The sequence below is a fragment of the Cornus florida genome, unplaced genomic scaffold, assembly GCF_030987335.1.
Source record: "Cornus florida cultivar Cherokee Brave unplaced genomic scaffold, ASM3098733v1 CherokeeBrave_3.0.0_Hap2_Chr05, whole genome shotgun sequence".
NCBI lineage: Eukaryota > Viridiplantae > Streptophyta > Magnoliopsida > Cornales > Cornaceae > Cornus > Cornus florida.
Genome location: NW_026775575.1, coordinates 60098106 through 60111802, shown reverse-complemented (window position 1 = coordinate 60111802; position 13697 = coordinate 60098106). Strand labels below are relative to the sequence as shown.

The window sequence follows — 13697 nt, the reverse complement described above, 5'->3', positions numbered from 1 at the left end:
TACACCAAGCAAGGGTTTACTCTTGCAAAAGACCACACAATAGAACATAGAGGCATACACTGATGCAGATTGGGCAGGCTCGGTTATTGACAGGAGATCCACGTCAGGATACTGTACTTACGTCTGGGGAAATCTGGTCACATGGCAAAGCAAGAAACTGAATATGGTTGCAAGGAGCAGTGCTGAGGCAGAATATAGGGCTATAGCTAACGGAGTTTATGAGATACTATGGTTGAAGAGAATTCTTGATGAGTTGCGGATGCCGATGAACACGCCAATGAAGTTGTATTGTGACAACAAAGCTGCCATAAGTATTGCACAAAATCCAGTACAACATGATCACATGAAGCATGTGGAGATTAACAAACACTTCATAAAAGAGAAGATTGATAGTGGAGCTGTTTGCATGCCTTTTGTTCCTACTACTCAACAAATAGCTGATATCTTCACCAAAGGACTTTTCAGACCTAGTTTTGAGCTCTTTATAAGCAAGTTGGGTATGATACATATCTACGCTCCAACTTGAGGGGGGGTGTCGGATTTCTAGGAAATAAATTAGGAAATTCAATTTTTGAAAATAAAATCTGAAACTACTATTTCAGATTTTAGCAGTTTCTGTTCCTTGTTTTCTAGCCTAGAGTTTTGCTGATTTTGTGGGCTTCCTGATTTGGTGGCCTTCCTCTACTATTTATCTTGTAATCGTCTCTCTTGAAAAATAAGAAGACTGAATATTTTTCTTCTTAAAAAAACCTTCACTAGTGATAGGCAATGTTCACAGTTATGAGGATGATAGCAATGGTAGGTGTTTTGGTCCTATGGTAATGGTGACTGACACTCATACTCTTCATTTTTTACCTCTTACAACCTTGTGTAAATAATTAGTGAATAGAATTGACATATAACACCTCAAATCTTGTTATCTGTAAAATTCCTCAACATAACTAAACTTCAAATCTTAAATTTGAGGTGGATTTTCAAACCCATTAAAGATTGCATCGTGAAGACAAGATTCCGATTTGAAGGGCTGGATCCAAATCCCATCCTGTATTCAACCTACAAACCAACCAACCTTACTTTAAAGTTATGCACTTCACAAATAGTACCAACAGTTCTCCAAATGTTAATTGGCTTTGAAACAACATTGACATGAACATAGCCACCAATACCAACTCCTGGATGTCAAACTCCAAAAACAATTAAGCATCACAAATTGGATGGTTGTACTGAAGACCTCTAGAGTGAACCAATCAAACCTTCTTCTCTATTCTAGATATTGTTAATCACAAATTATATGCGATATCAAAAGAAATTAGTACCATACTTAATAATGAAAATACAGGAAGAGCCTTAGAAGTTAACTAACCCTAACAGCTATAAGAAACTATGACAACGATTCCTTGCCATCCTCTCTTCCATTTATTCATTTATAAATTTTTTCGGTATATCTCCATTTGTGTTTCCATCCTTCACAATTCGCTAAATCAAAATAGTTAAATTTTAAGTGTTAACACCTAAGATTAAAATCAATAAGCAAAAAGCATCAACTACATTTTGATTTAATTTGCAAGATTTCCAAACAAGGGGTGGGGGGAAAAAAAGAATACAAAGTCAAAAAGCCTCGCATGGAATGAGTAGTACTTTAAATGACAAATAGTATCCCATAGCATATAGACATAAGAGCAAAGAGTTAGCAAGAAAAGCATATCATATTGCTACAAGACCTTCACTGATGCATGATTAAAAAGTAAAGAGTGCATGAAGCAAAACCTGCACTTCTCGTAGCAAAATTCCATCAGTCATGAACTTGATGGAGCAATTGTCCCCGATCCTCTTGTCATGCCTAACTTGAAAGCCAACCTCCTTACCTAGACAAAATCCAAGCTCAAAGGCCACTCGCTTGGCAGTTGCAAGGACAGCAACACGACGTGGTTGGGTTACACCGATGATACCACTTTGAACACTGGACTGGTTTGAACCAAAGCCAGCTTCATACAGAAACTGAAAGATGCCATTAAAAAAAGGAGTAACGACCATCATCCATGCAAAAAATAAAAAAGTAAGAAAACAAAATAAAATAAAAATTATTGGGTTCCAGCAGATAGACAATAAGAGGCATCAAACTAGCTCACCTGTGGAACTTGAGTGGTTTTACCACAACCAGTCTCCCCACATATAATCACACTCATATTTTCATATATAGCTTCCATTATCTCCTGTTCCATCATGACTATTGGAAGATCATTTCTCTTGTTCTCAACCTCCTTTGGTCTTGATACATGCACTACAGCTGGGGCAGTTAGAACTGTCAAAGGAGGACAATCTGCTAGATTGCTCATATTGTTGATACTTATTGAACCCTGAGCTGAGCCATCCTGTCCCATATTAAGCCCACCATTAGGCACAATAATACATATTTGACAAACAAGTATAATATAAATGCATGGTGTCTGATTATAAATAAACCAATTTCCCTTCACATTCAGTTTAAGAAAATTGTTCAATATAAGATTTCTTCAATATTTCAAGAGTGAAGTATACCATTGGCTGGATAATTTTTCTGCCATCATGACCACATGATGTGGGGGAAGAATTTGGCACATCATCATGCATACATGTGTCATCTCTCTCATTGGCAACTTCCCTTACTGGAAAAGCAGCATCAGGTCCACCATTGGCACCTAGTCCACTGCCGCAAACTGATTCTCGAAAAGATCCCAACGAAACAGGAACATGGCTTAGGACTTCTTTTGCTGCTATTGTTGGTTGAAAAAAGTTATCATCGTCATGGTTTTGTCTCGAGTGGATTTCGTCAGCATAAGGTTCAGTTTCAGAGAAAGTACTGACGGCACCCCTGCTCTTGAAGGAATGATCATTGTGTGGAATTCCTAAACCCACCTTCGAAAACTGCACTGCCCTCCTACGTTTTTCGCGGACAGTTTCAACCTACAAATGGATCTGCCCTTTCATGAAATAAGCCTAACAGGATTTTTTTTTTTTTACTTTCACTCTAAGAGTGGCATCATAACAGTGATACAAACCTGACCAATATTCCGTGAAGACCACATAAGTGAATATGCATCAACCCGTATCTTGTATTTCCTGAAACGTGATCACCCAACATGTGTATCAAACATTCTTGGGATAAAGATGAACTGCACTACCAATTAACTATCCAAGACAGACCAAACAGATAACTTACTCCAAGGCCTCAATGCTTTTAGCTAATAGACATGCTTTCTCCTTCTCCTCCTACACGTATGAAAACCAAGTCAATCCATATTCAATAAACATGAATGGAAATCAGAAAAAAAAAAAAAAAAAAAAAAAAAAAAACAAAACAAAAAACAAAAAACAAAAACAAAAACAAAAACAAAAACCAAACAAATCAAAACAAAACAGAACAAAAAACAAAAGCACATGCAAGCAAACAGACCTCTAGCTTCTTCAGCTTTCTTTTCTGGGATTTGCTCAACTTCGGGTTTTTCTTTGTTTCAACGAGTTCATGTCCCTGGTGTGTAATTGAACATTAAAAATTATATAATGACATACTAGAACAAGAATTCCAGTACAGTACTGGCAAGTTTGCTGCAAATACCTGATTTTTGCCATTCTTTTTTATCCTTTTCTCTCCCGGCAAGATCATCGCATTACTATCACCATTTAAACTATGATAATGCAAACAAAGAGAAAAAGTGGTTCACCAACCATAACAAGAGAATTTCAAAGTTCAAACACACACGTGATGCATTAAACATTACATATACGTCCAAAACTATAGCAATTTGACCATTTTCATTGAAAATTGATCACAACCAGTAAGTGTGCTATTGAAATCAGAGTTGGCAGCCCTTCCCACTTACACATATCAATGTTTTAAATTTCTTTTTTCCCTCTATAAGGATATGACAAGTAAAATTTCTACATTCTGTTGGAGTGGTGGTCAGGAGTCTAAACTGAGGTGGATAAGCTGGCCAACTCTGTGCATACCTAAGAAGTACTGAGGTCTATGTTTTAAGTGTCTTGGCGCGTTTAATCTAGCCCTCCTTTCCAAGCTAGCTTGGACGATGGAAGTAAAAGGTACCTCTTTCCTATTTAAGTCAAAGCTAAGTACTTTCTTTCTTCTTTCTTTTTAAATTCTTCTTGTTCCCGAACTGCTTCTTGGACCCGGAAGAGCATTCAAGCTGCCAAACCTATTTTTAAACAAGGGTTAAGGTGAAAAATAGGTAATGGTAGTCAAGTGAAAATTTGGGGAGATACTTGGCTTCCTGTTCACATGAATCATTGTGTCTATTCAAGAAAAAGAGACTGTGGTTTGCACTGGGTGGGTGCAGAACTTATTAATTATGACTCTCATACTTGGAAATTTGATTTGATTCAGAGGTTTTTTTAATAATAGAGATAGCAGTCTCATAATGCAAATTCCATTGAGTCTTACAACTAGTGAGGACTGCAAAATTTGGGATTGACGGCTAATGGAAGATTTACAGTTAAGACAGCTTATCAGTTGGCTTTGAAGACGATGAGAAGTGTCAATTGAAAATGCTAGCGGCAGTGGTGTTTCTGAGAAAGATCCGCTTTGGAAGGGTATTTGGGATGTTAGAGTTCCAAGGAAATCAAATTTTTCTTGTGGCAGTGTTGTCATGATGCTCTTCCAGTAAGAACTAATTTGAAAAGAAGGGGTTTGGTAGAAGATGCTATTCGCAAGCTATGTGGCCAATCTGAGAAAACAACTGCACATGACATATTTAATTGTCCTATAACACAAATAGTATGGAGACTGAGTCCATTAAGGATTCATTTTAATCTCTCTCTTAATAAGAGAGATGGCAAAGTTTGGTTGAGCAATGGAAAGGAGAGGATAGAGGTGCTGATCTTATCAGTTCGGTTGTGCTTTAATTAGTTGGCACTTGTGCACAAGGCAAGAAACAATTGTGTATTTTATAGTGTTCACCGGATCCTGTTCAAGTTATGGAGAGGGCTGTGCTTTTCTTTAATGAATTTAAAGCAAGTTCAGTTGCAAAAGAAGTTGGAATCTATGCCTGCTATATTCTATTCTGTTTCTAGTTTGGAAAAATGGACTGCTCCTAAAAATGGTAGACTCAAACTTAATGTTGATGCTTCATACCATCAGTGGTCTAAAAATTGTGGAGGGGTTATAGTGTTGAGAGATCATTTGGGTAGACCAATTAAAGCAACATCTGTGTTTTTACTTCAGTAGCACATGCTACTGGTGCAGAGGCTCTTATATTGAGATATAGTGTTACACTGTTGCTTCAATGGCGGTGTAAGGAAGTCGACATTGAAGGGGATTGCCAACCTATTATGCACTTGAAGCCAATTGATGCAGTTAAGTTTTAGTTGATGTCCGGATGATACAGTTGTTTTGCTTCAACAGTTGCCAGAATGTAACTTAGTATGGGTGCCTAGAAGATGCAATGGAGTGGCTCATGAGATGAGCAAAAGAGCTTTACTGGAGAAAACAACCAATATGGATTGGGATGTATGGCCTACATAGCTTCTTCATGTTTGTACCTCTATTCCTGATTAATAATATTTGCGCGCCTGTCTAAAAAAAAAAGAGAACAAAATCCAACAGCTCAATCTATTGAAAAAATTTATATTCTTACTATGACCGGAATTAATAATTATAAAGATGCATTAACATCTAAATGCAACATTTTTTTAAACCAATTCTTTGATATATAACCTACATTATCTTCAATTGAAGGCAATAAGAATAATATCTGTGGTTACCTCCATGCATTTTGTTCACAATTGAAGCCCACGGACTGTTCTGAAACTTCCAAACGCATCTCCATTTGTTCCAGATTACACAATTCAATAAACAATGGGCCTGAAAATAAAATAAAAAAAGAGACTGTTGATATAATTTCCTTTCCCAACAAAACTGGACCAATAATCAAAAAATATATCGAAGTTGTAGAATAAATCAATTCGAAACCAATCAAGATTACAATTTTTTACATTCTGAAAAACTTCTGTCTCCAGATTCTGTCTGTCTATAGAACTCTACAACAATCATACAAAGATAAAATAAAAAATTGCATTCAACAGAAAATTTGATGCTGGAAATCAATGAAACAGATCAGTACACGTATATAGAGAGAGAGAATTTACTAATTAGAAGCCAGAGTAAACAGTGGTGGTGGTGGGTGGAGCTCGCAGGGCTTCTTCTTCTCGTGGGTGGAGGAGTTCGCGACTAGGGCTGAATAATACTAATAATAAAACAGTTCCAGATAAAAACAGGCAGGCTCCTCTGAAATTGGATCATGAAGAAGTTTTATTACAAAACTATCAACTAAATGAAATTCAAATTATTTTCTAGGATAAATTACACCGACACCCCCTGAAGTTTGCCCTATTGACATCCATACACAATTTAGCCAATTTTTGAAAAATGACACTCCCTCAGGTTTGTAAAGTCAACAAAGACACCCCCAACCCCTCTTACACATGGTAAATTGACTCTATTGCCCTTTGACTTTTGAAATGACCTATTTAAATTATGAAATTATCATTTTAACCTTTTTTAAGTCATTTTAAAGGACGAAACTAACCCTCTATACCAAACCCAACAACCATTGAATTGAATATCCGAGAACTGATTGAAGAAGATGGTAATGATGATGATACGAGTGGCAGTGTTGACTGTGTTGGAAGCCATTTCTGGACTATATATCTACAGCGTATATCATATATATATATACACACACATACATACTCATATATATATACACACACATACATACACGTATATATATATATATATGTGAGTATGTATCTATCTGCAAAGTGCAAACAAGCACCCAAATTATATATAAATATTTTTACAGATTGAGATGGGTTATTTACAGACCCAGTACCTCTCTATCTCTCTACAATGGAGAACCCAAAATTGAAACAATCAGACCCCAAAAGGCCACAAACCCTAACCCCCTGCAGCAGTGGGAGAAGAAGTATATATTTAATCTATTCTTCTCTCTCTGGACCTTCACTTTCATTTCCTCAATCATCCCCTTCACTGCTCAGTCACCAATCCCATACACATACACATATATACCCCATAGACATACGTCAACAATGGCGTTATTGCCATTGCCATTGCTGTTAAAAACAAAGCATACAGTAGTGATCAGCGTCAAACAGAGCATCCTAATCGTTGAGCAGAGCCTACTGGTTTGATTTGGGGTAATTTGGAAAGAGAATATAAATAGAGATGTGGTGAATTGAAGCTCTGCTTTTTTCAATTCAATTGCATATATATTATATATATACATATAACCACACACCAACACACACAGAAAAAATTGAAACTCTGTTTTTTCAATTTAATTGTATATGAGCGCGGGCGCAGTAAAAATTAAAGCTCTTTTTTTTTCAATTTAATTGCAAATACATATACGTATATATATATATCTATAACCACACACACACAATAGGAATCGAAGCTCTATTTTTTCAATTCAATTGCATACATATATACATATACGTATACAAGGTTATTAAATCAAGATTCTACCTAGAATCGTTTTAGGCTCCGTAGAATCGGAATCGTAGAATCAGATCGAGAATCGTAAGATTCTATCAACTAGTAAAAAAAGAGTTCAAACTAACTTCTTAAGGAATAATATATTAATATCTTTATAATATAGCAAGAATAAAGCCCAAAAAAATGTATAAAAGTACCATTCCAAAGTCCAAATATCATATAAAAGAGAATGTAGCTCAAAAGGTAGACCTCTCATCATGACAATTTTGCAATTTATAAGTTGTGAAGTTGTGTGTGAGAAGATTAAGGTTTCAATCCTTGCCTTCTTTTTCACACCATCTATGCAATTTACAAATTGTGAAGTTGTGTGGGAGGAGATCGAGGTTCGAATCCTTGCATTCTCTCATATTACTAATTTACTATGCAACATAACAAACAAAGTTAACAAATACCAAAGTTAGAAACTAAAAGTCTTAATTCTTAAAATTACATATCCGCAACATAAGTTGATTAAGTTCACAAAACTGAAAACCCAAATCCTAACATCTCCCTTAAAGAAGAAACTCAGAAAGCAGTAAGCACAAATAAGATAGAAATGAACTAAAAAATATCGGCATTCTCGTCAAAGTCTTCATTTTCAGCCAACTATAAGTCACGATCACCATCACCATCACCCCCATCAACATCCTCATACTCATCCTCATCATCATCATCACCAAGACCAGAATTTCTTGAATCATTTAAGGGCTCCACATCTTCATCTTCATCATCATCCAAAATTACAAATAAAGAAAGAAAATCAATATAATTCAATTAATTCCTACAAAACAAGTTTAAACTTTAAACTTTAAACTTTAAAGTAGAAGTCTAGACATATATTTTGAAATTAAATCTTAAAACTTACATGCACACTCTACATTTCTAGTAATCCTTTCCACTTCATCTTCTTCATCGGTATCATCCTCTTGGATTTTGTCATCAAGCACACTCAACCATTTAGTTTTTTTGGGAAGAGCTGGATTCTCTTTTTCTGTAATCCATTCATCATCAGATGGGACATCATCCTCGAAACAAATTGGATCTATGACAGCTTGTCTTCTCATGTGCCTCTCCCTCAATTTTATGTTATACATAACAAATACCAAGTCATTCAATTTCTTTTGGTGCAACCGATTTCTCCTTTTTGAATGCACCTAAATAATAAATATAATGCCAATAGGGTTAAAAAATAAAAACTTAAAAGTTTAAACTAAATTACAATAATTTAATATGTTACCATCTCAAAGGCACTCCAATTTCGTTCACATCCCGAAGAGCTACATGTTAAGCTTAATATTCTAATTGCAAACCGCTTCAACTCGGGACACTCATCTCCATATGATCCCCACCAATCAACTATCATACAAAATATATATATATATATATATATATATATATATATATATATATATATTATAGTTAGTAACTTAGTACTTTCTAACTTTCTACTTTCTAGTTAGATACATTAAAGTAAAGCTAAATTGTTAAATTTGCCAATTGAAATTATGAATTTTGAATATTGACCATCAAACCTGGAGACTTCTTGTTCCTTGTCAATATTGCATTTTGAATACCAAAGAGCCCTCTTGCACTTTTGAATGCATCCATTTGGCAATCAATTTTCACTCTCTCACTAGAATCAGGAACCATTCTTTGGAGACAATTATATAGCCCTATTTTCACCTCTGCATCTGAATGGAAACTTGGACTATACTGGAATTGGGGATTTAGAAAGTATGCTGCCGCATGCAAAGGTTGATGAAGTTGAGATTCCCATCTTGCATTAATTATCTTCCAAATAGGTTCATAACTGCACATTCATTGTTTTATAATTAAGTGTAAGTCTAGTTTAGTATCTACTTCTACTAGTTTTTCAGTTTTAATTTTAACTATTTAAAAACAACACTAAATAAGTAAATAGTAAATAGTAAATAACTAAAAACTAAAAACTAAAAAAAAAAAAATTGGAGACTATACCATTTTTTAACATTTTTGAAGTTCTTTTGAATTTCCTCCTTGGCACGATCCATTGCTTTATAAATGAATCCCATAGCTGGTCTCTCATCAGAATCCACCAATCGAAGTACTTTAACAAGAGGCAGTGTAGCTCTTAGACACAAATCAACATTTTTCCAAAAGTTACGATTGTCTAAAGCTATGCCTTCAATTTTTTTTCCTTCATCTAACTTTGCAAACCTACTAGACGTCCACTTTCTAGATGCAAAAAGAGTCATTAATCCTCCTTTTAGCTCGTTAAGGCGCTGTAAAGTTAGGTAAGAAGTGGCAAATCTTGTCACTGCAGGTCTAATAAGCTCCTTGTTATTAGTGAATTCCTTCAACATCCAAGTCTTTAGCATAGCTCTCGAATAAATGAATGAAACAATCATCCTTGCTTTTGCAATTGTCACACGATGCATTTTAATTTGTTTCTCAAAATCTTCCAACATCAAATCAATGCAATGAGCGGCACAAGGTGTCCAAAATAACCTTTTCCTCTTTTCCATCAACATGTGTCCAGCAGCTTTGTAGTTGGAAGCATTATCAGTCACAACTTGTACAACATTATCTTCCCCAACTTTTTCCACGATCTCATCTAACATTTCAAAAACCATTTCAGTAGTTTTTGAAATATCAGAAGTATCTTGGGATGACAAGAAGATAGATCCTGATGGGCTATTGATAAGGAAATTACATATTGAACGCCCTTTCCTATCCGACCACCCATCTAACATAATAGTACATCCGGTCTTCACCCATTCTTCTCTAAAATTCTTGAGGACATTTAAAGTTTCCTGCACTTCCTTCTTCAAGAATGTCTCTCTAATTTCATGATAAGAAGGAGGTTTGAGCCCCCTACCAAACTCTCCAATCCTCTTAATCATAAGAGGAAATATGGGATTGTTCACACAATTGAACGGGATGGCACTTGTATAAAAAAATCGGGCTATGATTTGACATACTTCATTTCTCTCCTCCTCCTTAAATTTCTTATTAATTGTTGTTTGTCGTGCCGAATTCTTTGTTACAAAGCTATCCATAAAAAGTTCCTTTCCTTTTTGCTTCTTTGAAATTGATTGTTGAAGTATGCAATCATCATTACCCTCATCGACATCATATAATCGCCTTTTCTTCTTTTGACTTTCTTCCGACCGAGCATGAAGTATATCTATAAATTGTTCTCTCACTTCTATGGGGACTTTTGGACACGCCTCAACATTTGAATGTGTGTCAGCTAAGTGATGTTTGTGCCCAAATATACCCCCAAAATGGGTAACATTGCAATACCGACACTTCATTTTTTTTGAAGTCCCATCCTCAATCCCATGTTCCCATCCCGGATCTAATCTTTGTCCCGGTGAATTTTTTCTCTTATCCTTTACTGAACTGCCAGTTGATGTTGATCTTGATGTCATCTACTGAATGACAATGATTCAAGAGTCAAGACTTCATGACTCAAGAGTTCAAGACTTCATGACTCAAGAGTTCAAGTTACTAAATGATAATCATTCACCAGCAAATTCAGCACTCGAAAAATTGAAACAAAACATAAAGTATAAACAGAAGTTACAGAACAGAACACGTGCTTCTGTTTCCTTACAGAAGTAGAAGCAAGGATGAAACAGAAGCAGAAGCAGAGGAAGAACAAAAAAAAATTGTTCTGTTTCGTTACAGAATATTCAGAACAGAACTACAGAAGCAGAAGAAGAACAAAAAAAAAAAAATTGCAGAAGAGAAATCAGAAGCAGAACAAAGAAGCGAAAGAACAGAAGAAATCAAAAAAATTTGCATAGAAATCAAAAAAATTTGCATAGAAATCAGAACAAAAAAATTTGCATAGAAATCAGAAGCAGAACAAACTACAAAGAAGTGAAAGAACAGAAGAGAAGCAGGACAAAAAAAAATTTGCATAGAAATCGGAAGCAGAACAAAGAAGTGAAAGAACAGAAGAGAAGCAGAACAAAAAAAAAAAAAAAAAAAAAAAAAACACACCTTTGTTGAGTGAGTGAACTGAGTCTGAGAACTGAGAAGGTCTGAGGAGTGAGGACTTCGAAGTTTGAAGTTGTTGTAGTGTGGAACGAAGTCCAGAAGTTGTCCAGAAGATTCTTGAAGGCTGGAAATCTGGATCTTTGTCAAAGACACAGACAGGAGCAAAGTGAGATCGCGGCAGTGACAGGAGCGAAGTGGGATTTGGGGCTCGGCAGAGGAAAAGAACGAGAAGATTTTGCCCTTAGTTGGGTCTTCTCTTTATTATATCGACTTTTTAATAGTTTTATGGGCCTCAAGGATGTGGGTCTTTCTTATTTCCAGAGCCCAATTGTAAATAAAGTGAATCCAGACTTAAATTATGTTAATAAATTAATCAATATACCCTTTCACATTTTAAAAGATAAATTTATAAGTTGAGGATGCAATTTTTGAGGACACTCACTGGACAAGAATAAAAACAATTCTCAGCTTGGATCATTTTTGGCCCTCATAAAATAAATCATTTTTTTAAGCTTCTAATTGAAATGTAAGGGTTCAGATCTTGCAGTTTTCTTCTTAAAATTAAAAGGCGCTATCACAATAAATTTTGAAATATGTAGAGTTCTCTTAAAATATATACAAGAATGCTTACCCAAATACCTTGCCAGAGTATTAAAAAAACACATATCTACATCAAAAATAGCAACTATCAAGCATGTAATTGAAAGAAAATTTATGAACATGAGACCATGGAAGAACATAATGAGCAAAATTAAATACCACATCGAGAGATATACTTCATATATTTTATATTATAAATGAAATATATAAATATCATATATATTTCAACATGTATTGAAGAAACCCATATATGTAGAAAATCAGGAGTAGTAGAAGTTCTCCTTCTCCAAACTCTGACTAAAGGAAACGTACACCGAAAAACTTACCTAACAAACTACTAAAAACAGAGAGCACCATTGAAGAACATGAAAATCTATGGCTACTATCAATTTTATTTTTTTCAATAGAGACCACCATAGAATTAATATAGTTTGATTGAGATAAGGTCAACCACGAGTAATAGAAACCAGCGTCCTTAGTTTCTTGCCTTCTTCAAAGTGAAGATCTGAATGGGTTGAATTGAAGAAAAAGAAGAACCTCCTACAGGCGTTTTGCGCCTTTGTTTTCCGGCCTTCGTGAAATTGTTGATTGTATGGGTAAAGATGCCTAACACACATATGTAATCTAAGGTCGTATTCTGAAAATATATGGGCAATATCGGTATTTACAAAATTTCATTAGAACATATTGTTGTCTTATTAATCCCTCCGTTTCCTCTATTTCCTTTATTTTATGTCCCGTATTTTACACCAAACACAAAATCCCATCTACCTTCGTTACCTTTCTTTTCTTTTCCTTCCAATTCTTTCCAACCAAATTGACCCTAAGGGTTCATTTGGATGGAATGATTTGGAGAAATTTGGAAATAAAAGAAAGGATGGTGAGAAGTGTGTTTGGATAACCTTAGTGGAGAGAAAAGAAATGATATGGAGAGATATCCCTCCAAATCTCTCCTATGTTATCCTCCCAAAAATAGTGGCTTAAATAATATATTCATAATGCCAAAACTACCCTTGGGTGGATGAAGCAATACCTTTTCGAAGGGGAGAAAAGTTATTCTAGTGATGTAGGTGCAAAATTTCGCCCAACCAATAATGATTGAGAAAAATAAAATAACTTACTCAAAAACAATAAAAATAAATAAGAACAGTGTGTAGAGAAGCGTAGAATTGCTTGATCCTTTATTAGAGGTCTTAGCCTCTATTTATATACAAAAGATTGCAAGATTATGGTAGGACTCGCGTTGCTTGCCCTCCAATTCTTTTTATATAACCGTTCTTTTCTAATAGAGTTTTTTCCATTGTCGAATTTTCCATACATAGAACTTGCCTTGTACAGAACTTCCTATCAGAATTTTCCTTCTACAGTAAATCCTTCAAATGGTAGGACTTGTGCATTCTTGGGCCGAATATATTTTGATCCGGCTGGGCTTGAGTAACAGGCCGGATGTTAAATACTCATAAGCTGGGCTGATGACTTCTTGATTCGGCCTTGATGGAAGTTGGAGGACAAATAACAATGGTCTTGGGCTGTAAATACCCTCAACTTGGGCTTGAGCATG

General features: G+C 35.3%; 1 protein-coding gene across 12 annotated transcripts in view; it reads right to left on the bottom strand.

Annotated features, from left to right (window-relative positions):
• LOC132306598 (ATP-dependent RNA helicase DEAH13-like) overlaps window positions 1–12737 on the bottom strand; it is a 26939-nt gene extending 14202 nt beyond the window's left edge. For 3 of the 12 annotated variants that reach the window (XM_059804048.1, XM_059804049.1, XM_059804045.1), the window contains exons 1-12: window positions 9527–11533; window positions 9082–9359; window positions 8787–8905; window positions 8415–8703; window positions 5755–5854; window positions 3596–3665; window positions 3434–3508; window positions 3200–3249; window positions 3039–3099; window positions 2539–2943; window positions 2130–2372; window positions 1768–1998 (exon numbers count right to left, since the gene is read on the bottom strand). In XM_059804048.1, the coding sequence (XP_059660031.1) occupies window positions 1768–1998; window positions 2130–2372; window positions 2539–2943; window positions 3039–3099; window positions 3200–3249; window positions 3434–3508; window positions 3596–3665; window positions 5755–5854; window positions 8415–8703; window positions 8787–8905; window positions 9082–9359; window positions 9527–10962 (3357 nt within the window). In that variant the 5' untranslated portion in view covers window positions 10963–11533. The other 9 variants (XM_059804046.1, XM_059804047.1, XM_059804052.1 and 6 more) reach the window with 9 other exon arrangements.
• Window positions 12738–13697: the final 960 nt, after the last annotated feature.